Raw genomic sequence first — 24,753 nt, 5'->3', positions numbered from 1 at the left:
AATATCTTAAAGTCATTTACTAAAACTTCACTGGTATTGGGTGTGTCAATTTGTCAATTTTCCCATCTACAGGTGTCTTTGGAAAACACTGCGAATTGAATAGTTATGGATTTGAAGAGTTATCATACATGGAATTTCCCAGCTTGGATCCCAATAACAACTATATTTATGTCAAATTTGCAACTATTAAAAGCCATGCTTTATTGCTTTACAACTATGACAACCAGACAGGGGACCGGGCTGAGTTTTTGGCCCTTGAAATTGCTGAAGAAAGACTAAGATTCTCTTATAATTTAGGCAGTGGTACATATAAACTCACAACCATGAAGAAGGTGTCAGATGGACATTTTCACACTGTGATTGCCCGGAGAGCAGGGATGGTAAGGCACTTACGATTTCCTAATACTAACAGGTGACCTTAACGGGGGGTAGTAAGTACCACCTCACCCCAGTTCTCTAAGCATGTGCAAGATAATCATGTTGTTAAGACGTTGTCAGTGGCCTCATGTGGGATAGACGATTTTACCTGATGCCCGCCAAGGTCCCTTTAAACTTAATGAACATTTGATTTTCTCAAACAAGGGCTTGGGAGGAAGAAGGAGAACAAAGAAAGAGGCCCCGCAAGGTATGCCCAAAAGGAGAGAGAAAATAATTGTTTGTTTGTTTGTAATATGTGGCCATAGTCATCAGGTTTTGAATAATACCAAATATGGAAAAAAAACACACACACAAAAAAACAAAAACCAAAACACCCTTGTCATGATTACTTCAGTCAGAGGAAAAATGTCTCCCCCTTTCAGAAAACATCCAAAATAAGGTCCCTACTGGATGCTGAACCGTTTCCTGCTGTTCAAAAGGACTTTGTTGGAAACTGGCAAAATCATTAACTTCTCCATTTTGAATCATTGCATAGGGAGGATAGAAACATCTCAATTTACAGTGGGACTGGTAGAAAAATTCAGCAGTAAAAAAAGATGCATATAACTCTGGGTGATGTTGCTCAACTTGCTTGACCTCCCAGTGCTGTGTTTCTTACATTTGCTTTGCTTTTATTAAAATTAACCTCGAATGATAACCATTCTTATAAATTAATACTTATGTAGTACACTTGGCCCTTGAACAACAGGGGTTTGAACTGCGTGGGCCCATTTATATGAGGATGTTTTTCAATAAATACCTGTATTGTTTTTGATCCTGGATCAGGAGTCCATGTACCCAGAGGGCTAACTGTATGCATTGTATGACGTCACTCTATATAGGGAGCACCTGTGGATTTTGGTATCATGGGATTCTGAAACTAACCCCGCATGGATACTGAGGGACAACTGAAGTTTTGGGGGAGTCAAAAGTTATACGTAGATTTTCAACTGCATGGGGGTTGGCACTCCCTGCATTGTTCACGGGTCAACTGAATTTATATTTCTGCTATCCAAATGGACAAAGTTGGATTAGTCCATTCAACTTTTTCAATAAATTTAGGTAGAACCTTGCTTATCTGCATTGGTAGAAACCCTCAGTCCTCCTGGATTTTAGGTTAGACCCCTTCCTGTACTTCACTGACCATGTTCTGAAATACCACTCTGAACATAGTCCTTATAATGTCACCAACTACAATATGCAAAGTTTTGTTATCTGCAGAACTTACTGCAGCTTGGGGAGCAAATGTGGGGCATCACACCAGCATTGTAGGGCCCAGAATTACATGGACATGCAACAAGCTTGGTCTTAAACTGGGCTGCAGCCAACCCCAGTGGCCACTGACTTCTGTCATATTCCTGGGCCTCGTGGCCATGACTTGATGACTTTGTTCATTGATCACAAGGACCAGTCCCATGGTCTTACTAGACAGAAGACTTTTGTGTTGGGGTCCAGGGGAGTAATGCATCCCTTCGGATGCGAAAACAACTACTGTTAGCTGTGATTTAAGTATCATTGGGGAGTTTCTGCTGTATAGCAATATATAATCATCCTGATTATACATAGATATACCGTAAGATGCCATTCATCAATAATGATTCTTGTCATAAATGAAAACAGCATCTTATGGATTGCTTTACATAATCTCAAATTTTATCTTTAATGCAAGTATTACGATCTTCATAGGTTGTTGTATAGCATATTTACTTTGGACTTTCAAAATCTTTTTGTATGTATGTGTGATATATTACTGAAAGAAGACTTTATAAAGAAGACTTTTGAAAATCAGAAATACAATGTTCTTTTTTTCTTTTTTTCATTTGTTAGAGTAGCTGGGTAGTAGAATAAATAGACTTATTATAACCCCGGAAGCTGTCCCCAGACCTACTGTATCTGTATGATATTCTAAGAGATGTTAATGGCATTCTTAGTTTTTCATCTATAAAACAAAGGGGTTGGAGAAGATTTTCAAAGCACCTTTGTACCCTTTATATGTAATGATTTCACAATTTTAATTTTAGATAAACAAATATGTATCCATAATTTAATATTGTATTTATCATAATATACTAACTCAAAATGTTATAACTTCCAAATCATGGCCACATAGAAACAAGCCCTGGGCATTGTTGGCTAATAAAGGCAAAAGGAACCCAAGGTGACCACAGTTTCCTTCTCTTGATGTACAGGCAGCTTCTCTAACTGTGGACTCTTGTTCTGAGAACCAAGAACCAGGATATTGTACCATCAGTAACGTGGCAGTTTCAGATGACTGGTAAATAAAATGATTAGTTTGATCTTTAGTATTATTTGATATTAAAAAGGAAATTATACATTTGAAAGTAATTTTACTATTGCTAAGTATTACATAAAAGTTTACGATATTTTATCCTCCTCAAAGGAATTTTTGTACTTTAAAATAAAAAGTTAATAATTAATGTACAAATGTGTGGGAAAAGGTGTGAAATGAAGTGGTAATGATGAGAATAAACCTAGAGAAAGGAAGAGATAGCATAGCCTCTACTCCGAGAAGGTTCCTGAAATAGTTGCATGAGACCTGGGTCCCACAAGGCTAAGATCAGGACCCAACCCCTTTTCGACACATTCTCTGAATGTTCTATGTGATAATTATCGGCACATATGGTTCAATAGCACCTCAAACCGAAACACAGCATTAATTACCCCACCTAAAAGATAAGTGATTTTAATAGAAATAGTAACAGAGAAAAATAAATAGTGACACATAATCCATTGCATTGATAATTCAACATTGTTTTATATACATCCCATTTGACTGAAAATGTCACTTCCATAAGTTTCATTATTTTCAGACCTTACAAACCTAATAATCCTCTAGGTATCTGTTTTGTGGACATGTATTAATATGTAATGTTTTTCACTCAAATTTACCGTGCTATATATATAAAACACATGCCAGAAAAAATTACCGTCACTCATTTTTAAACGAAACATTCTGCTGCAGTCTATCATGTCGGTACTAATCTACTTTTCTTTCATATGGAGGACTCTTGACGTTCAGCCAAATCGAGTCACAGTTGGAGGCATCAAGTCTCTAGAACCAGTCCTTCAGAGGCGAGGACACGTGGAAAGCCACGATTTTGTCGGGTGCATAATGGAATTTGCAGTCAATGGACGGCCTCTGGAACCCAGTCAAGCTTTGGCAGCACAAGGCATCCTAGATCAGTATGGCAATTTTATTTCTTACTCTTTTACAGAAAATGCAAAAGGTGTATGATAACTGAGCATCAAAAGATGAAACTATTGTGCGCAAAGCCCTAAAAATAGCAAATGTTTCACATTGTTTTGAATTTTAAATATTTATTTATAGCTGTGAAATTTTGTTTGGCATAACATTTAATTATGAATTTAATTCTTATTTCCTGGAGTCTAAGAAAAATATATTTATGCATGTATGTATATATATGCTCTATCTTACAGAGTTATGATAACAATTTTATGACTTAAGTTGGTAAATCTCATAGAAAGGAACCTGACAATTCATATGTGTAAAAATAATATCTACAAAAAAAATACTTGAAATTAAATATTTTAAACATAAGCATATATATTCCCCAGAACTTGATACATCTTTAAAAAGTAATAATTTGATTAATTGCAACTGTAAAACAATTTTTCTTCGTATTTGATTATTGGTTAGGTTCCCAGCAATGACTTAGGAATTGTGAAAATAATATTTTAAAATTATTCTAATTTATATTGAAAATTTAGAAAATTCAGAAAAATATAAAGTAGATTATGAACTAACTACCCACAAACTCACAAAATAATCATTGACACGTCCATGACTGCCTACTATAGATGTGCCCTATTTTAATTATGGTTGTACACGTGTTTCCAATTTTCTTAACATATTAATAACCCGATGATTAATATGTATTCACAAAAATGTTTGCGCACATTATTTTCTTGCTTGAGAGTTCTAGAAAGAAAATTGTGAAGACAAAGCGGTGAATACTTCTTAATGTTTGTAACTTAAGTGTTTTACTGCGACATGGCATTTGCCCTTATTTTTCCATATTTTGTTACTGTTTAGTCATAACATAGTACTATCACATTATAACTAATCACACTAATTAATTATACAGAAATACAGAGTCCTCATTGCTAACCATTGTAAATTGTTGGGTGTGCATCCCTCTGTATCCTTCTCCATGGTCACACAAATAGTTTTTGAAATTTGATGTTTTTACTTTTAAATATGTTGTGAACATCTTTTTAAATCAAAACATAGAGCTCTAAGTCATATGTATGGCCAAATTACTTTCCAGAAAGGTTACAGTGGTAGTATAAGAACATATCTTGCTGTGTCTATATTTGTCATATTATAAACAATGTTCTTACATTAATTTTCCCTCAAATTATGTTTCATGTGAAGCATATTATTTCATGACTTCTCAGAACATTTGTAAATTGAGATAGAATTCTCTTGAAATGAGAATTTTTATTCCCTTTTAATCACCTTTTCGTCATAAAAGATTCCGAATTTAAAACTGGAGCTTCACTGGAAACATCATTTCATCTTATTTTACTTAAATAAGTTTGGTTTTATCCCTAAACATACCTCTACCTTACCGTATTTTGATATGATGGATGCCATTGTCTTTGGATAATGTTGGCATAATCTATAAGATTTAAAGACCAAAATATTTCAAGGCTCCCACATTGGAGAATTTCCTTTCATTTTTTCACTTCAGATTTATCCAGTGTCTTACTAACATTTATTGGTACCTTACTACCAACATATCTGTAGTATTTTATTGTATTACTAGTCTGTTTAACCTTTACAACCATTCTATGAGGTAGATACTATTATTTTCATTTCACAGATGAGGTAACTGCGTGACTCAGAGTTTATAAACTTGCCCAAAGTCAGCCAGCTAGTGAGTAGCAGAGCCAGCTCGTGAGCTGGGCACTTGGCTCAGATGCAAATACATGGATAAGACAGATCCTTGCTCTTGAGGAGTCCCTTTAAATTCATGATTACTGAGGTAGTGCAGCTGCAATATTACTGGACTATATATTAATTTCCCCTAGTTTAATCATCTCCCACTCTCCTCGGTGACGAGATCATGCCTCCTCTATCCTCAGACCTCAAACATCATCTCCTGCATCCTTTTCTCAGCTGATGAATTTGCTTTCTAACTTGCTCAGGAAAATGAAGCAATCAAAAGCCAACTCCCCAGAGCTCACCCCACTTCTGTCCGTGCCTCCTGCAATACCTTGTAACCTGTTCTTATCACCGAACTCTTCCTAGTCCCACAAAACCAAGCCCCTTTTGTGCAGTAGATTCCATCCCAAAACCTTCCAGAAACAGCGCTCCGGCTTTTTCAATAGTGTTTCTTTTCTCGTTTCAATTCATGCTGTCGTTTCTCCATTTTACTTAAAAAAAAAAAAAAAAAGTTTATCAATCCCATTTTCCTCTCTAGCTACCAACCTAATTCTCTCTTCTTTTCCTTGAAAAAATGTTCTTTGTCAAAATCATCAACAACCTCTGTTTTGCTAAAATCAGTAAATTTTCATCTTATTTGAACTTCAGCTACATTAGGTACAGTTCATCCCTCCTCCCCGCTAAATTACTTTATTTGTCCACCAGCACACATGATACACTCCTTGTTTTCTGCTCTTCACCTCACTTCCTTAACCTTCCCTTTGTATCCATATTCTTTCGTGAAGTCATTGTTTATAGTCCTTGGTTTTTACTACTGTCTGTAAAGCTGGTGACTCTTGAGCAGTTAGTGTCAACTTGGCCTCCCCTCTGAACTTCAGACCCTTGTGTCTGCCAGCCTACTCAATATCCCACGTGTGTTTCTAACAAGTATCTCAAACTGAAGTTTACAGCTGAACTTCTGGCCCTCCCTCCTGACTCCTTCCCAGCCTACTCCTTCCACAGATTGCCCTATCTCAGGTAATAACGCAGTCCACACACCTGCTCAGCCAAAACTTTTAGACTTACCTTTGACTCTTCTCTTACTGAAAACCTCACATCCAATCTATCAGCAACCAGCATGACATTTTCAAAACAGAAGTCAGTTCTTATCCTGACTTACAAGGCCTCCATGATCCGGCCTCTCCTTCAGCTTCTCACGACATCTACCTACACTTCTTGTTGTTCACTGTGCTGTAAGCATCTTGGGCCCTTGGTGTCCTGCAGACACGCGAGGTACACTTCCACTTCCGGGTTTTCTCACTTGCTGTCTCCTCTGCCTGGAATGATTTTGTAGCAGATGTACTTCGTTCTCTTGCTTTCCTTAGGTCTTTACAAGAATGAGTCCTCCCTTTACTGTCTAATCTAGAGATCCAGCAACCCCCCCACTCCGCCCCCAAACTCCTAATACCCTTTCTCTGTCTTAATTTTCCCATAGAACTTCCTTCTTTCTAACAAACTATACCTTTATCTAATTTTTCGTTTGTTTTTTGTCTGTCTCTCCCACAGGAAAAGTAAATATTCCATGAACACATGGATTTTTTTCATTACTTTATCTCCATGCTTGGAATACTGCTTGGCATGTGATAGGCATTCAGGAAATGTTAGTTATCTGGGGGAGGACGTGTGTAGTCAAATACACACATCGCCAGAGATCACAGTAACCAAAGTGTTTGTTGGACAAAGATTTCTTGCTCAATTAAGAATTAATTTAAAGAATAAATTATTACCTCTTTACTGTGTAAGATGTTATTTTGTTTGATCCCTTTTATGAATGAGGCAGGTCATGTGTTACAGGGCAGTTTCTAGTTTGATTAGATTCGACAAATGTATTTGGAACTTGAGTTTCAAAGGATTGAGTGCACGAAATTAAACAGGTTAATAAACATTTAGATCTAATTTTAACAAATTACTCCTCCCACCTTGTTTTGTGCTTTATGAGTCTTTATTGTGATTTTATTTTAGATGCCCTAGACTGGAAGGTGCGTGTACACGCAGCCCCTGCCAACATGGCGGCACGTGTACGGATTACTGGTCATGGCAGCAGTGCCACTGCAAAGAAGGACTGACGGGGAAATACTGTGAAAAATGTATGCAAGCTGTTTCATCTTCCACTGGAAATTATAATAACCATGAAAAGTATAAATATATGCATCTAAATATGTAATTGAATTGTTTTCATTCTAATTATTGAAAATATTAAATGGGCAATAATTAGTAAAGTAGAATCACAATTTTAAATTCATTTTTTAACCTGAGGAAGAGTGACATCCTTTTAGGATTATTTACTAAATAACGAATTTGTTTCCATTTTATAAACACAGCGTTTATTTTTGGCTAACCAATAGGACTACTAGGCAATTTACAAGGCTGCGGGCTAATTCAGGCTTTGGCTTAATATCATTTGCCTTTAAGCGATGTTTCTCTCGATATTTTGTATTTGGTGGAAAAGTACAAGTAATAAATCACTGAACACTGAGTTCAAAACACCTTACAACAGCATTATAGTCTGTTACAATTAAAGATGACACTTGAATTTTAATTTGTAATTATTGGAATTTGTTTTAAATATGACTTTTTAAATCCTTATATTAGTTATTTACTTCTAAACACTAATGTTACTGTCACTAAGACATTAAGGATGTTCAAGCCATCACTAGACCGTGGCATTCTCTAATGTCAAGCTGTACATCCCACTAGCTAACCCTAATGGGGTCTCTTTTATAAAAAATTGCTTCACTTTCAAATAAGTGGTTACTACTTAAATTATAGTATTTAACTGACAACTTTTTAAAGAGTCATTTGATTCTATTATGAGAATGAAGAGCAAGTCATGATTAAATTAAGGATCTACTATGATCAAAAAGATGTTAGTAGCAGAAGTATAATTGTGCTTAATTATTTAGGATAAAGTCAAAACAGAAAAAGTACCTTGTCACATGGTATTTTTTAAAGTAATAAGTATTTAGTAAGTAGGAACTCAATTATATCTGGAATATGAAATGAGTCATTGGCTTGAGAAACGTCTTATTATTTTAAAAACTGAGATATAATTCACATATTATAAAATTTACCTTTATAAAATGTACCATCCCGTTCTGAAACCTTTTTGAGCTCATTTATGTCCTTTTTTTTTTTGGTCTTTTGCTATGACAAACTTCTGTACTTCAGTAGTGTGAACATTTTATCAGATTATGATAAATTATAATTATACATGATGACAAACTAAATTCTACATGATTATCACTAGTCATATAGTTACAAATATAAAAATTTGTACACTTTTTTGTTTAAGTTTCTAATGTGTTAGAGACTATAAAGATTGCAGATCATTTTCACTGTGAAAAAATTTATGAATTTTGGATACAGTGAAAATTATAAAACAATAATGTTTCGCTGTGTTTCCAACAATTTTAAAAGGTGTCTATTTCTTCAGGTACTCAATTTATGTCAAGTATCAAATATTTAATGAATATTTCCCACCTAATTAACGCCTGTCTTAAAATGTTTTCCATTTCATGGTTCTGAAATGGATTTAAGAATTTGAAATTAACTGATGCAGTAGTTCACATGTGGAAGTTGTTTTTTCAAGAGGAGGATTTGGGGGACATTAATCCCCCAAACTTTATATTTCATTGTCCCCTTTTGATAATTTTTGTCACCTGCAGACACTCTGTAAGAAATAATGGAAGCATTCATTTTTCCCTTTCTGTGCTGGCTTGCAGCTGTGACTCCTGACACTGCCCTATCATTAGAAGGCAAAGGGCGCCTGGACTACACCATGAGTCAGAATGAGAAGCGAGAATACTTGTTAAGACAGAGCATACGAGGTGCCATGTTGGAGCCTTTTGGTGTGAACAGTCTGGAAGTAAAATTCAGAACAAGAAGCGAGAATGGCATTTTAATCCATATCCAAGAAAGCAGCAATTACACTACTGTGAAGGTAAGATAAAAGCTAATGGTGACTTCATTTGATTAGACCGCCTGCTGTGTCATGGTTTAAATCACTTCTCCCATAATTTCTGTCCTTTTCTTTTACAACCCATTAGAGTTCTGTCTAATGCTGGGCAACATTCCAATATCATCTGTCTTAACTATTTCCCAGGCACTGGCCAGAGGAACAAAGATCTGAATGGTTTGGTTTCTAACACTTCTGTCTTGGTTTAAAGGAGAGCCCACTGCTAGGTAGGCTGGTATAGAAAGAATCTGTTGTGATCTATTTTGTGGGACAAAAATTTATAGTGCTTTTTCCCCTACTTTTAAACAAAGTAAAACAGAAAGATAATGTGTCTTTGAAATGGAAAAATATTTCTTCTCCAAGAATTATTTCAAACATTGGTATGTATATATTAACTGGCAGGACTAAAATAAGGAAAAAGATTTTGAAATTTTTATCTGGCTTTATTCTGGAGCATATGTTCAATTTACTATCCAGGTAAACCCTGTGGAATTAAGTATCTTTGGAATGACTGTAAGTAAAATTATAGCTAATTTCTCCAAATAATTTCTAAATAAATCTGTAAACATCATAGTTCATGAGAACAATGGATTGATTTATCATTAGGGTTTTACATAATTTGTATTTTTTCTCAACTATAAATAAGATGTTAAACTGGTGAACAATTTAATTAGATATGTATTTGCCATCAGCTCTTAGCTTTCTTAATTTCTAAAACTATTATTCTGCTTTCTTTCCCACAAATAAGACATAGTCTCTTAGATCATAATTTTCTTTAGTTATATTGACTGCTTTCTGTATATTTTTGTATTTTTTAAATCTACTCATAATTTTATATGAATTTTTGTAAATTCTTAAAAAACCAAACCTAGATTTCCTAATTTTTTTCACATATAAATCAGTATTTTGAACATTTCTAAAAGCTTAGTTAATAAAGAAAAAAGCAAAATACATAGACCATCGCGAGGTTTAATTCCTATGTAATACTAAAAATAAAAACAGATGTTCACCCCTAAACTTCAGCCTCTTTCTTCTCAAAGTTTCTCTCTATCCAAGCCAACTCTCATTGTTATACTCCATGGACATATCTTTAACAGAGAGAAAAAAAAATCTTTTAAAAATTCTCATATGATAATTCCCTAATCCAGTCATTCCCTACTGGGAATGATTTTACCCCACTGGGGACACTTGGCAACATCTGGAGACATTTTTTTATTGTTATGGTTCGGTGGGGGTATTACCGGGTAGTAGAGCTATGTCTCTAAAAATCCTGCAGTGCACAACACAGCACCCCACAAAAAAGAATGATTCAGTGTGCAATGTCAGTAGTGTGTGGCCTGAGAAACTGCCCTAATCCGGCACTAGAGAATATCTTCAGTTTATCACTTTACCTCCATTATGGAAACAAAAGGCCCAGTTCCAGAATTAACAAAGCAACTGCAAAAACAGCATATAAGTCATTGTATAATGTTATTAGTTGGTGTTCATAATTTTCATCGAAAATTACTGGAAGCCAAGAAAGTAAAGACGTAAAGAAAGAAGTAGACCTTCAGTCTACAAGAAACATTTTTTTATATGCGTTGAGAGGTTTTGACATTGAGGTCTCTGCATTATCTGTTAAGCTGCTTCCAAGTCCTCGTGCCATTTAAATGACATATGAAATATTTCTGTACAGTATCTCATTAAGCCAAAAGATACAAAATACAATGTGGTTAAAGAAATCAGAGACAGAATTTTTTCTTCCTTAAGGAAGAAGCTGAATGTCAGGATCCATTTTTGTCATCATAAAGCCTTGTGTTTCCAATGGCAGAGCAGTGTGCAGCTTGTCCAGATTTGGTTACATTGGTAGCAAGCACTTAGAAAAGTAATTGCTAATGAATGAAAATAATTACTAATGCAGACAAAATGCACATTTGTTTTGTATGAAGTTTTGAGAAGCAGCTTTTCAGAGTTTAAGAGGCTTGGCAGGTAAAGTAAGTAAATTAGAAAAAAAAAAGTGAATAAGGAGAACTAAATAGACAGGAAGCGAGTGGCTGTTGTAAGCAGGCAAGTTATCTGGATGACAGGAATACGACCTGCTTATACAGGCTAGGAAGCTGGTTCACATGGACTGTTTCTTATCAGTTAGCTTATCAGGGACCAAGGCCCCTGGTTTGCTTCTTTCCTTTTGGCTCACTTTCTGACAGTTTTTTTCTTATTTTATTTTTTTTTTGCATACTCTAAATCAGTGTCTCTCTCTGTCGCTATCTCTCTGTCTCTCTCTCGCTCTCTCTACCTCACACACACACACACACACACACACACACACACACACACACTTTGTGGAAAAAAAAAAGATTGGGTAAACGGGATTCCATATGGTTCAAGGAGAAAGGTCAGCAGTGGGTAGCAACAATGATGAGAGATGAGGATATATAGACTGGATAAGGTCTGTTCATATAAAAAAGAAATTAAGGAGAGAATTTCAGAGAGAAAAGCAAAAGGAAAGTCTACTTGTGTGTAAGTGTGTTGACACTGTAAAGTGTTCCACAAATCTCCCTTCCATGGCACACCATGTAGCTCCGTGTTTGGAGTCTGTATCACACATGATGGACTTCCTTTCTGCTTTGAATCTCTTCTGTTGTTTGGGTGCACAGAGTTTTGGTTGGTTTTGTTCTTAAGTGAGGCTAGGTGTATTGTACACAGGTGGGTTGACGGATTCAGAGCTCTATAGATTTAAAAAAATAAATGAATTAATAAATAAAGCAAAGCAAACATTAGCATGATGTTTTGACATGAAGAATTCATGAGTTCGGTAGAGTGTTATTGGGGAAAAGGAAACCACGGAGAATGATATAGTAGGAGTTATATTCTTATCAATCCACTCTAAGGTATTTTCTAAAGACCCTCATCAGAATTGTGCGAGTGAAAGGGTGACGTGCTGTGATCAAGTAGGAGAGAAACACAGAGCTGGGAGAAGTCCCTTCCCAAGGCTTCTTTCTAGAAAAGACCCTGGCTTCAGTCAAAGAAGAGTTGCTGTTTGTACTGTGTGTCATGCGATGTGGCCCATTTGATGGAATGTTATTGTCATTTAGCTACAGCTTTCTTTTTTTTCTCTCTCTCTGAGTTCGGTACTGAAATACATTATTATCTAGAGAGGCTGCTTTAGTAAAATATTACAATATGAATAACATATGTAAATGCGTTAGGCATATTTTCCACAGTAAAAGTGAACTGATTTTTAGTTCTGCCAGATGTGATCATTGCATGTAGATACAGCGTTTGATCTGAGTGACAAAATAAAATGATCCACCCCTTCATTCCTGTCATTTGAGATGCAGTGTCACTTCATCCGCCTGCTGAGGCACCAGCTCTGTCTGGTAGTTCGATGGATTATGCTCCCTGCACCACATGTTCCTCCCGCCTCAGAAGTGATTTGCTTTTCTAAGTGTCTACTCAGAATACTGGAAGCGTGGTGGCTGGAAACTCGAGCAGGAGCCCCCTGTTACCCAGTGTCCTGCTGGGAGAAGGAACAGGAACCAAATATCCTTAGATAAGTGGGGAGAGCGAGCCAAAGTGAGGACTTGTCCAGACACCTCATTATTACGATCTGACCCTTTATTCATCAGTTTTTATCTCAACAAATGATATAAATAATAGGCAAGATGTTTTTCTAAAATTCCAGTGTGTAATGGATGAGAAGTAAAACAATTTATGTTTGTCTTTATTTTTCTAAGTACGCTTCATTTTCAGCTAGCCATGGATTTTTCTTTTTGGAAGTAGTTTTAACATTTTTGATCACTATGGGCCATTTGTTAAACTGAACAATTTTTTTTTATACTTGCTATTGCCATTAAATGAAAGTCAATCACAAAAAAAAAAGTTTTAATTTACTTATCTTTAAATGGGTATTCACTCGATTATTGTCTCAACTGTGTTTTCAAAAATAATTCTCAAAAATAATTCTATATATCTTGAAAAGTTGGGTATCACACCTTGGAGACCACTGAAACCATTATGTATGAAGGTAAGGTATATGTTACCGAAAATCATAGAGGCAGAGAGATGAGTATATTTGAATACAGCCAGTGTCTTCAGCTGTTCTAGCTACTTTAAATTGGTCAGTATTTTAAGGCTTTATTTATATATTTTTAATTTTTATTCAAGCATAGTATAGTTTAATTGTACTTTATTTTAATATGTTTAATAGATCAAGAATGGCAAAGTACATTTTACATCGGATGCAGGAATCGCTGGGAAAGTGGAGAGAAACATCCCAGAAGTGTATGTTGCAGATGGTCACTGGCATACTTTCCTAATTGGGAAAAATAGAACGGCCACTATGTTGTCCGTCGACAGGATGTACACCAGGGATGTCACCCACCCAACTCAGGACTTCGGTGGCCTTGATGTGCTCACTGTATCCCTTGGGGGAATTCCACCCAATCAAGCTCATCGAGATACTCAGACAGGTAAATGCTGGTGTTGAGTAGAGTCACAAAGCAAAGGTAAAATTGTTCCTCTAAATATAGTTGGGCCCCTGATAATACTGTGTTTCCCTGAAAATAAGATCTAGCCGGACAATCAGCTCTAATGTATCTTTTGGAGCAAAGGTTAATATAAGACCGGTCTTATATTATAGTAAAATAAGACCGGTCTTATATTATGTAAGACTAGGTCTTATATTATAGTAAAATAAAACCAGGTCTTATATTAATTTTTGCTCCAAAAGATGCATTAGAGCTGATTGTCTGGCTAGGTCTTATTTTCGGGGAAACACGGTATCTATTATGAATATTCTAGACTAGCATAAGTATCTTTAGAAAGTGTAGAATAAATTACCAGCCGTCACTTACTTTAGACTTCAGACTTGCGTTTGTCTACCTAGTTCATAATTCACACCACGGTGCTTTCATGCTTTCCTAGTCCACCAAGCATTTATTCATGCCTGTATTCATCACTCATCACGCGTTCCTTCACACAGCAGCTATCACTGAGCTGTGCTGGGCTCTGGGGGTCAATGGTGGGCTAATGGGACACATGGCCAGCAAGGGAGGCAGACATAAATCACATCGTTATACAAGTTAATATATTATTTTAAGCTATGCTACATGGTCTGAAGGAAGAATATAGAATTCTAAGAGATTGCCCAAAAAAGGAGAAAGGGAAACTTTCCTGGAAAATTGACATTTGTACTTAAATCTGAACTGTGACGATAAGGATGGGAGAGTATGAAAGGTTACTTTATATTAATAGGAACTGAAAAAAGAAAATGTAGATTATGTCAAGGTCACAGATCTCAGCACATTGGGGGCTGATGTCACGAGTAAAGGCTGAGGTTGGGGAATGAAGCAGAGCCTTCTGACCATGCTGTAGTTTTGGTCTTATTCTTAGAACAACAGAAAGCTACTAGAAAAATTTAGTCATAGGAGTGTCCAGATTAGACAAACACTGGACCTTCCCGGCGCCAGCATGGAGATGGCACTGGAGGAGGGTGGGAGCGGACTTGTGCCAATCAGCTGGGAAGACTTTGCCGTGATGGAGGGAGGCCGAGTGTTGTGTGAGCTTTGACTAGTGTGGTGGCAGAGGAATTACCAAGAAGTGGGCAGGGAAGAGGTGTTTTAAAATTGAAATCAACCACAGTGTTGGTGATTGTGGCAATAGTCACGGAGGTTTCCAACTCTATAACTAGAAGAAGGCTAGTGCCACTGAGAAAGGCACCTGCAGAACAGTGCAAAAAGAAGCATGTCTACGGGAAATAGCAAGTTTTAGTGTGGGCCATTTTGGGTGTGGAGCACCTTTGAGTCAGACCTTTGCATAGAGGGGCCAGAATCAGGAATGGACTGCAGCTGGAAATACTACGTCTTAGGAGTTACCACTGTCGAGCAGGCAACTGAAGCACTGGGCGTGGATGGTAACCTAACTGTGAGGGTGCACAGTGAAAAGAAAGCCTAGGGCCTTCTCTTCTGTACCTCGCAGTCAATGGTTGTTTAGAGGAGAAAGACAAAGAAAGGAGCCTACATCACAAAGAAAACCAGGAGAGTAGGAGCAAAAACAGGAGGTGTCAAGCTCACGGCAAAAGTGCATCAGGGATGGAAAGGTCGCTAGGCTGGAACAATGCATCAACTAGGAGAAAAATGGAAAAATGTATGGGTGAGTAACGGAGTCGAGGCCCAAAGTTAAAGTCCAGGTTATAAGTCGTTATAGACTGAGCTTACTTTAGCAATGGACAAGAATTCATTGGGATGCTTTAGGGACACAAGCCAATGCAAATCATGCCTTGTTGTTAGTGTCAACATAGATTCTTGGGCTCTGGGACAGAAGCATCGCAGTGTCAGCACCCTCACGTCCTGCAAAGTGTTTCTCAACTTAAAAAAATATATCGACCTCTATGGAGCCATTTTAGACCTTTTCCCCTCACCCCTGCTGTCCCCACATCATGGAATATTAATGCCACAGCTGTACGCCATGTCTGCCCCTTGGGGGGCCCACAAACCACTGTCATGGCCGAGATTTTCCTTTTGCTCCTCAAGAACTTACGTTCAACTCCTTGGGAATATATGATCTAATGATTGACGTCATTGGCCTAGTTTTTGTTCTCTAAGTATTTTAAAATAAATCTTATTTCTCGTATGTATGCAATTCTTGGTATACAGATTAAATATTAAAACACATAGAAATTAAGTAAGTAAAACGCCTTGCTGCTGCTTCTGTTCCGCAGGCTTTGACGGCTGCATCGCTTCTGTGCTGTACGGTGGGGAGAGTCTGCCTTTCAGCGGGAAGCACAGTTTGGCCTCCATCTCCAAGACGGACCCCTCAGTGAAGATTGGCTGTCGTGGGCCGAACATCTGTGCCAGCAACCCCTGCTGGGGCGACTTGCTGTGCATTAACCAGTGGCACGCCTACAAGTGCGTCCCCCCGGGGGACTGTGCCTCCCACCCCTGCCAGAACGGGGGCAGCTGCGAGCCGGGCCTGCACTCCGGCTTCACCTGTAGCTGCCCCGACTCGCACACGGGGAGCACCTGTGAGACCGCGGTGGCCTGCCTGGGAGTCCTCTGTCCTCAGGGGAGGGTGTGCAAGGCTGGCAGCCCCGGCGGGCACGTGTGCGTCCTGAGCCAGGGCCCGGAGGAGATCTCCCTGCCTCTGTGGGCTGTGCCCGCCATCGTGGGCAGCTGTGCCACAGTCCTGGCCCTCCTGGTCCTGAGCCTGATTCTGTGCAACCAGTGCAGGGGCAAGAAGACCAAAGGTCCCCAGGAGGAGAAGAAACCCAAGGAGAAGAAGAAAAAGGGAAGTGAGAATGTGGCTTTCGACGACCCGGACAACATCCCCCCGTACGGGGACGACATGACTGTGAGGAAGCAGCCCGAAGGCAACCCCAAGCCAGACATCATCGAGAGGGAGAACCCCTACCTCATCTACGACGAGACCGACCTTCCGCACGGCTCGGAGACGGTGCCCAGCGCGCCGCTGGCGTCCCCGGAGCAGGAGATCGAGCACTACGACATCGACAACGCCAGCAGCATCGCGCCCTCGGACGCCGACATCATCCAGCACTACAAGCAGTTCCGCAGCCACACGCCCAAGTTCTCCATCCAGCGCCACAGCCCGCTGGGCTTCGCCAGGCCGTCGCCCATGCCCCTGGGGGCCAGCAGCCTGACCTACCAGCCCGCGTACAGCCAGGCGCTGCGGAGCGGCTCGCTCGGCCACTCGGCCTGCCCGACCCCCAGCGCGCTGTCCCGGCACAGCCCGGCGCCCTTCTCCAAGGCCGCCACCTTCTACAGGCACAGCCCGGCCCGGGAGCTGCACCTGCCGCTGCGGGACGGCGGCGCGGCCGACGCGCACGGCGACCCCGGCCCGCCCGGCCTGTTCGGCTACGCGGCGAGGCTGGGCCGGCGCAGCAAGAGCCCGCAGGCGCTGGCCGCGCACGGCTCCCGGCCGGGCAGCCGCCTCAAGCAGCCGGGCGGGCCCGTGGCGCTGGAGTCGGCCCCGCCCGTGGGCCTGTCCATCGAGGAGGTGGAGCGGCTCAACACGCCCCGGCCGCGCAACCCCAGCATCTGCAGCGCGGACCACGGCCGGTCCTCGTCCGAGGACGACTGCAGGCGGCCCTTGTCCCGGACGCGGAACCCGGCCGACGGCATCCCGGCGCCGGAGTCGTCCTCCGACAGCGACTCGCACGAGTCGTTCACGTGCTCGGAAATGGAGTACGACCGGGAGAAGCCGATGGTGTACACGTCCCGGATGCCCAAGTTATCGCAGGTCAACGAGTCGGATGCGGACGACGAAGACAATTACGGGGCCAGACTGAAGCCGCGGAGGTACCACGGCCGCAGGGCGGAGGGCGGCCCGGGGGGCGCCCAGGCAGCCGCCCCCGGCGCCGCGGACAGCACGCTGCCCTTGAAGCTTGGGCAGCAAGCAGGGAATTTCAACTGGGACAACCTTTTGAACTGGGGGCCTGGCTTTGGCCATTATGTAGATGTTTTTAAAGATTTGGCATCTCTCCCAGAAAAAGCAGCAGCAAACGAAGAAGGCAAAAGTGGGACAACTCAGCCAGTCCCCAAAGATGGGGAAGCAGAACAGTATGTGTAAATGCTATGTAGTGGCCTGAGAAGAATCTAAAAACAAGGAACACTCAAACCGCCTTTGGCTGGGTCACATTTGCAAAACCGGCCAGTAGGGACTGGTGTTGGCGGGAAAGTTCTAAAAATAATAACCACAATGCTGCTGAAACGGACTCGAAAACGACTCTTTAATTTAAATATGCTTGGTTGAATTCATTTTCTGGCATGCCTGGTATTGTGTAACTTAGTTATGTGGCATGCAGCCTTTGGAAAGTTTTTTCTTATTTACCAATGTTCGATTTGTGTTTTTTAAAATTAATACTGTTGCCATTGCAGAAATGAACTTGTGCTTTCACAGTGCGGTCTGTGTATTGTTGCCATTGTATTCTTATTCTGTTTTGCAAGAGCCTTGTAAAGTGTAGAAAGGAGCCCTCCTATCCTTGAAGGAAAGACTATTAACACTTCTCAGAATTGTAGATTCCATATTCAGTGTTGCTTGGAAGTGTCTGGCTAGTTGAATAAGTTTTATGTGACAGTGGGTACTAAAATTAAGTCATTTTGTTCAGCACTTTAGAACTTTCTCACAAATTGTGTTAAAACTTCTGAATCTTTTTTTTTTTTTTGGTGAACAATGACGATCTTCTGACTTTCATCAGGCGTCCACTACAAACAAAATGATTGCATGTTGTTCCCAAAACACTGCCACCTTCCTACTGTGGACTGATGCTCTCAGCAGAGCTTCTCAGAGACACTTTTAAAAAGTTATTTATTGAAAAATGTTCTATGCTTTTAAAATTTTAAAGAATTGACCTAAGCAAAGACTATGATTGGACTTATTTTTCAACCATTTAACATTTACCCCCATGTACCCAGTTTTTATAATTTATATAAAGTCAAATTTCAACACTTCTTACTTTCTGGCATTTTGTAGATCGTTTTTTTAATACTGTGTAAAAACTTTTTTTTACACCTAAACTGTGTTTTTGATACTGATATTTTCCTATGCTGAATAGTTTTCTTACTTTCAGGGAAGGTAAGAAAATACGTTTTTTACATTTGTTACTTATGTAACATATTTTTCACATTTTGATATTTGTAACATACTGTATGCTTTCTACTTGTAAATGCCAACAATAGAATTAAAATATTTATTTAAAATACACTGCATTCACAATGTAGTATTAATTTTTCATCTTTCTCTGTTATCTTCATGCCCAGTTGTGAATAGTCGCTACTTATCAACAGGATATGGCAAGTTGAACCATCAACAGCAACATGATTTCTTTTAGAAAATATAATCACAGATCATTGCCAGACAGATTTGCTGCAGTCGCTCAGTGCATGCCTGCCTGTCAGAGTCCCTGGACTTCCCTGGCGCATAACGAGTCTCAACTAGGCTGGGTCTTAGGGGACTGACTTTGTTATGAAGCTGGCTTAGCAGTCCCAGGAGAGTATGTGCACTGAAAGCCAGCTTTGAATCAGGCTTACCATTATAGGAACAGCAATGAATTATAGCTAATTAGGGAAAAACGTCTGGCTCTCATTTTCTCCAAAACTTTCGAAGTCCAATGGTGTAGGAAGCATGGCAATGGAAGCTCTGCTACACATACCGGATCCCTGATCACACTGCTGCATAAATTCTAAACAAATTTCACGTGTTATCTTCACCAAGACGAAGTTCTACTTTCAGGTAGTCACCCAAGGGGAAAACAATTCGAGAGTAGAACCTAGCGCAGAACAACATCCATTTGTGTAATAACAGTTCCATCTAAATCCCAGGACTTCTGCAAATTACCTAACACTCTCAGAACTTTTGGTGATATCTGCCCCATACCTAACGGTTGCTGAGACTGTTAGGCTCTGACTGAACCACTGACTGTCCCAGATTGAATAGCAATTTTAACAATATGTAAAAGAGTCTAGTAATTAGCATAGTAAGTAAAATATTTTTAAATTAATACCAATAGGTTGAGATACAGGCCAGAATTATTTTGCCATTTCATAACGTTGCGATTATTTTCTGTTTCCGAATAGGAAATAAAATGTTGGTTTACTCTAAATTATAACATTCCTATAGTGTGGTTTAGAGACTGAGTGTAAGACACTAATGTAATTTCGTCACCTGTGATGAGCCAACATGTTTTCGTATTTCCCCATGCATTTTCCTGTTACGAATTTGTGAGCCAAGTAGGGGAACCTGCTGATTGTTTCACATAACTCAAAACAGAAAACTTTTTTTTTCTCTAGAAACTCTGAAGCATCTCAGTGTCTTCAAGGATGCAAACTGTATAATTGAGAACAGAGCTAAAAGTAAAATGATAAACATGATTGCAGTTAGGGGTTAAGGGGAAAGAATCTGATGCCAAGATGCTGTATTCTAATTTTCTAAGAATTCTTTGTGAGATAGAGCATTACGAGTTCCTTGCTTAATTGATCCCAGTTTAGGACTAAGAAAGGATTTTTATAGGACGATTTCTACTCTTTGGTTTTTATTGGAATTTTTTTTTCATTGAAGCAAGAACAATGCTTATAGCAAAACGAATCAGAAATATGTGAAACAAAGTCGCAGGTAAAGTGGAGATTAGTACTTAATTTACGGAAATCGTGAACTGCTGCAGCATGTACTATGGTTGTGGGCAATTACAGACAAATGACCGGGTAACAATCCCCTCAAATAAATGGTTAATCGTGAGCCGCATGTCCGCACGTAAAACCACCACCTCAGAATTTTGATCCAGCCCCTGTAAGGGTTGGTTGGATTGCCTGGAATACAGTCACTGTTTGGGGCTCTTCCTGCATCTTTGTAGTGATGAAAACATTCCTTTCTTTCAGTGAACACCGAACGCAGCTTATGGCCATGTTGTCATAAGGGTTCCCCGGCCTCAGAGGTGAGGGCTCAGACTGGCAACATGCCACAGGACTCGGACCACTCAGTTCTTAAGAAGCACATTGCTGCTGCTTCAAGATGGCTTCTGGAATTTTCTAAATTAGCTGATTTTATTGACAGCTTACTTAGATCAAACAAAATCATCTTAAGAAAATGAAGCCATCAGAAGGGCCTGGAGCACTTCTTTCTCACTCACATGTTGCTATCAAAATGTTGACCAACACTAACGTTGATGAGAAAAATAACTGACAAACTATTGAAAGTTATGTCCTTTATACGTATTTTATTTATAAGGGACAATAAAATATGTCACCATGGGACTTAACTGCTTCCAGACACTCCATCTAAGAACAAATCACTATTTTCACGAAAATGCCTTCTTAATCAGGAAAAGGTGAAAATAATTTTTTAAATTTTGGATCAGAAATTTAGCAATGGTCTTTTCTTTTTCCCTTTTATGTCATAGATCCAATTTAAAAGGACTAACATTTCTAGATGACTAAAATTCCATCTCCCTAGGAAGAAAATAAGCCTAGAAATGGGCTGTATCTTAGCATACATTTATTAGAGCTTTTAGTATGAAATGAAATATTAAAGGTTATGGTTAATGCATATTTCTTAAAGATAATTTGAGTGAAATGCCACACAATAATTTATATGGTTACCACTACTGAGCTAGCTAGTAGTTTTAATGGTTTGTCAGTCCAAGAGTTATAGGCTAGTGTTATAAAGTAATCCAGTATTTTCATGTATTGTTAATGAGGGGAAAGGCATGTGATTCTAATAAGTTTTAGTGCATACAAGTAAATACCAGTGAGTCAATCCTAACGTAAACTATACATCTATCATATCGTTGCAAACAAATGCATCCTTAACTAAAGACTAAGAGGTACAATATCCTTCAATAGAGAAAGTTATTGTTCCTTACAACAGAGATGTAAAGAAGTTCAGTGTCCAGGGAAAATCCATTTAATCCCAAACAATAATTAGCGCCCTTTACATGCCAGGCATTTCCTAGATCATGAGATAAAACAGTGAAGAAAACAAAGTACCTTCCTCCATGAAACTTACGTTCTAGTAGAGGAGACAATACATGAAGACAGTAATAATTACCATTGTTTTCCCCCAAAATAAGACCAGGTCTTATATTAGTTTTTGCTCCAAAAGACGCATTAGGACTTATGTTCAGGGGATGTCATCCTGAAAAAAATCATGCTAGGGCTTATTTTCCGGTTAGGTCTTATTTTTGGGGAAACACGGTATGTGTGTTCCTTAATACTCATATCTAGTGGAGACAAGTGCTAGCAAGACAACTGAAGCAGGCTGAGGGTTATATGATGGTTTGCACGTGTGTATGCTATTTTAGATGGGTTAATCAGGGAAGACCTTTCCGGGTAGGTGACTTTAGAGCAGATCGCTGAATGAGGCAGGAGAGCAAGTCAGACACACAGGTGACACTTGCAGGCCGCGGCAGTGGTATGGGGACACATGGAGAGGGAGAACACTCATGTTAGAGGAACAGCAAGACAGTCAGTAAGCCAGGTCATTGTCAGTACATCAGCAAATACTGCGCCACAAAAACCCTGGGGATGAACGAGTGTGAGGAGAAAAAGCAAGAAGGATAAATCAGCACAGGCCCAGCAAGAGTATCATTGTTGCAGTGTATCGTTATGTGCACCTTCTTGCAAAACAAGAGCATCTCCCTATGCAAAGTAAACCCTGAGAAAGTGGACCTGCACTCACTCTGAACTAATGTCTGAGATCCAGAAGACAAAAGGACATACGCGTGTAATTGAGATGGATGTCTGGCTAACGTTGCCTGGGTCATGCCATCCTCCGCGAGCACGCCACACCTGGAGGCATATTACCAGAAAGCATGTTAAGATACATGATCTCGTGAGGCAGTCTATTTCCTTAGTGCTGAGGCATTTCTATATCCAAAGTACAAGGTATCTACTGATTAGAAGGCTAAGGGAATTTTTATTTAAAAAATTGACTTTTTTTTTTTTAAATGAAGTGGGTCATTTGAAAAGAAAAATTTTCAAATGTAATGAGAGGTTTAAATTGGTAGGAGGGTGTAATGGCAAACCAGATATCTAAGACACAATGGTAAATCTATGCATGAATTCAAGGCAACTAAGTCTTGTCCAGAAATATTTTAATGACTTATTGTTGGTTTGTTCATAATGAGCATAGTTAACCTCCATCTTTGCATCGCGAATAAACCTTTGTCAAAGTATGTTCGAATTTCAGCAGAGAGCCAAGTTGAATGTGGTGAACTAAGATTTAGATATTAAGACATACGTTTGGCATTTACCATGAAAAATCTCAGAGGAAGTATTTTTTTATGTATTGTACAATGTGCATATGTCAGACCCATAATTACGTTAAGATTCACATAGGCAATGCTGACAAATGTGTAATTGACATCATACAGGTAACCCAAGGACTCTTTGAACTTGTTAAAGGAATATACGGAATGAATGACAGACTCATCAAATCCTCATATAACCTGGGGTATATTCAAAGTAGAAATACTATAAACCTTTGTGAGAGAGTCTCCATATCTGAAGACACACAATTAAAATGGCAAGACCTACAGAGTGTTTAAAACACATAGCATAAAGGCAGATAATTTCCGGGTGACTCATTTGGATACTTCCAATTTCATTAGTTTGTGAATCAATTTGCCAAACTCCCAAACCAGGTTGCAAAGTACAAAGTGCAGTCATTATGGTTTTCTGGAAGAAAGTTGGGGTCTTAATCTGTGTACCATTCTAGCCCAAATAAAATAACCCAGAGTGTACAAGGGGCTTTGGCAATGTCACTGAGTTCCCCATTGCAAATTAAAACCACGTTGTCTGTGGTACAGCTGCTGATCAAAATAAGATTCCATGTTGGCCAGAGCAGTCAGCTCTCTCAAGGAATCTTTTTTCCTCTTCTGTGTGCACTCTCTGGGGCCAGAATACTGCCGAAAACAGTTACTGGTACTTGACTTTGAAGTCAAAAAGTGAAACATTCTAGAGAAATGTTTCTTTAGAAAAACAGCACAGTTCAGACAACTGAGCATACACAACCTACTCCAAAATAGCTTGGTCTGAGGAAAGAGAAAGCTGTCCTGTGGGGCACCTGGGGTAATGCTAGTCAGACAGTCAGTCCAATGAGGAGATGGGATTTCCGGGAAACGCACATTTGGGAAATGGCTTCGGATAAACAGAAAATGCAACGAGGGTTGCCCTCTTCCACTTTGGCAGAATTGTGATCAAGAAACTCGAGTTGGCAGTCATCTACTATTTAACAGGAAACCATTCATGTCTTAAAAATATTACTTCTAACCCATGCAAAAAGCTTATGATAGCACGTACTGCATACACCCATACGTGGGTCTGGAGGGCAAATGAAAACCAGCATTTTCTTGTTGTTAAGCTGTTTTACAATGAGCATAGCATAGTAATCCCTGAAAGAGGAAGGTTTGAACTGTCTGTATGATAAGATAGATAAAAAAAGTGACTTTGACATTGTCTTAGTTTACGCAGCTTCAGATTAAGGACAGAATGGGTCCAAGCAGTGTTCAATGGACTTTCAAGTGGCAAAGTGAATTATCTATACTGTGTAGACAGCTGTCTACCCAAATTAAAGAACAATTCCTGGCTACCCTGCGTGTAATGGACACTTTTAAATAGATGTCTGTTGGACACCAAATTAAAAGCATAACTGTTCCCTAGAAGTTAACAACTTTTTAATCATTTGCTCAGCACTGTGAGCCCAGCCATGGGGAGAACCATAGGGAGAATCTTGCCTTTGAGGAGCTTGCAATTTTTGGTGACTACACTCTTCTGAACTACCTCAAAATTTGCACATCTCTGTTTTCAGGGAATTGCTTCCATATTTCCAAAGAACATTCTATTTGTCATCCTGTGTGCTCCATCCACATGCAGAAACCTGGATAATCATATAATCAGTGACTTCCTAAGCATTGGTAATCTAT

The 24,753-nt window shown here is 39.3% G+C and overlaps 1 protein-coding gene across 1 annotated transcript in view; it reads left to right on the top strand.

Annotated features, from left to right (window-relative positions):
• The window catches only part of FAT4 (FAT atypical cadherin 4), a 148,563-nt gene extending 129,525 nt beyond the window's left edge, over window positions 1-19,038 (top strand). The window contains exons 11-17 of the mRNA XM_019710865.2: window positions 73-380; window positions 2,607-2,692; window positions 3,442-3,621; window positions 7,349-7,473; window positions 9,109-9,326; window positions 13,531-13,792; window positions 16,042-19,038. Coding sequence (XP_019566424.2) covers window positions 73-380; window positions 2,607-2,692; window positions 3,442-3,621; window positions 7,349-7,473; window positions 9,109-9,326; window positions 13,531-13,792; window positions 16,042-17,906 — 3,044 coding nt within the window. The 3' untranslated portion in view covers window positions 17,907-19,038. The remainder of the gene's footprint in view (window positions 1-72; window positions 381-2,606; window positions 2,693-3,441; window positions 3,622-7,348; window positions 7,474-9,108; window positions 9,327-13,530; window positions 13,793-16,041) is intronic.
• Window positions 19,039-24,753: the final 5,715 nt, after the last annotated feature.

This window comes from Rhinolophus sinicus, linkage group LG07, assembly GCF_036562045.2.
Source record: "Rhinolophus sinicus isolate RSC01 linkage group LG07, ASM3656204v1, whole genome shotgun sequence".
NCBI lineage: Eukaryota > Metazoa > Chordata > Mammalia > Chiroptera > Rhinolophidae > Rhinolophus > Rhinolophus sinicus.
The sequence above is the reverse complement of the archived record's forward strand: the minus strand, read 5'-3'. Positions and strand labels throughout refer to the sequence as shown.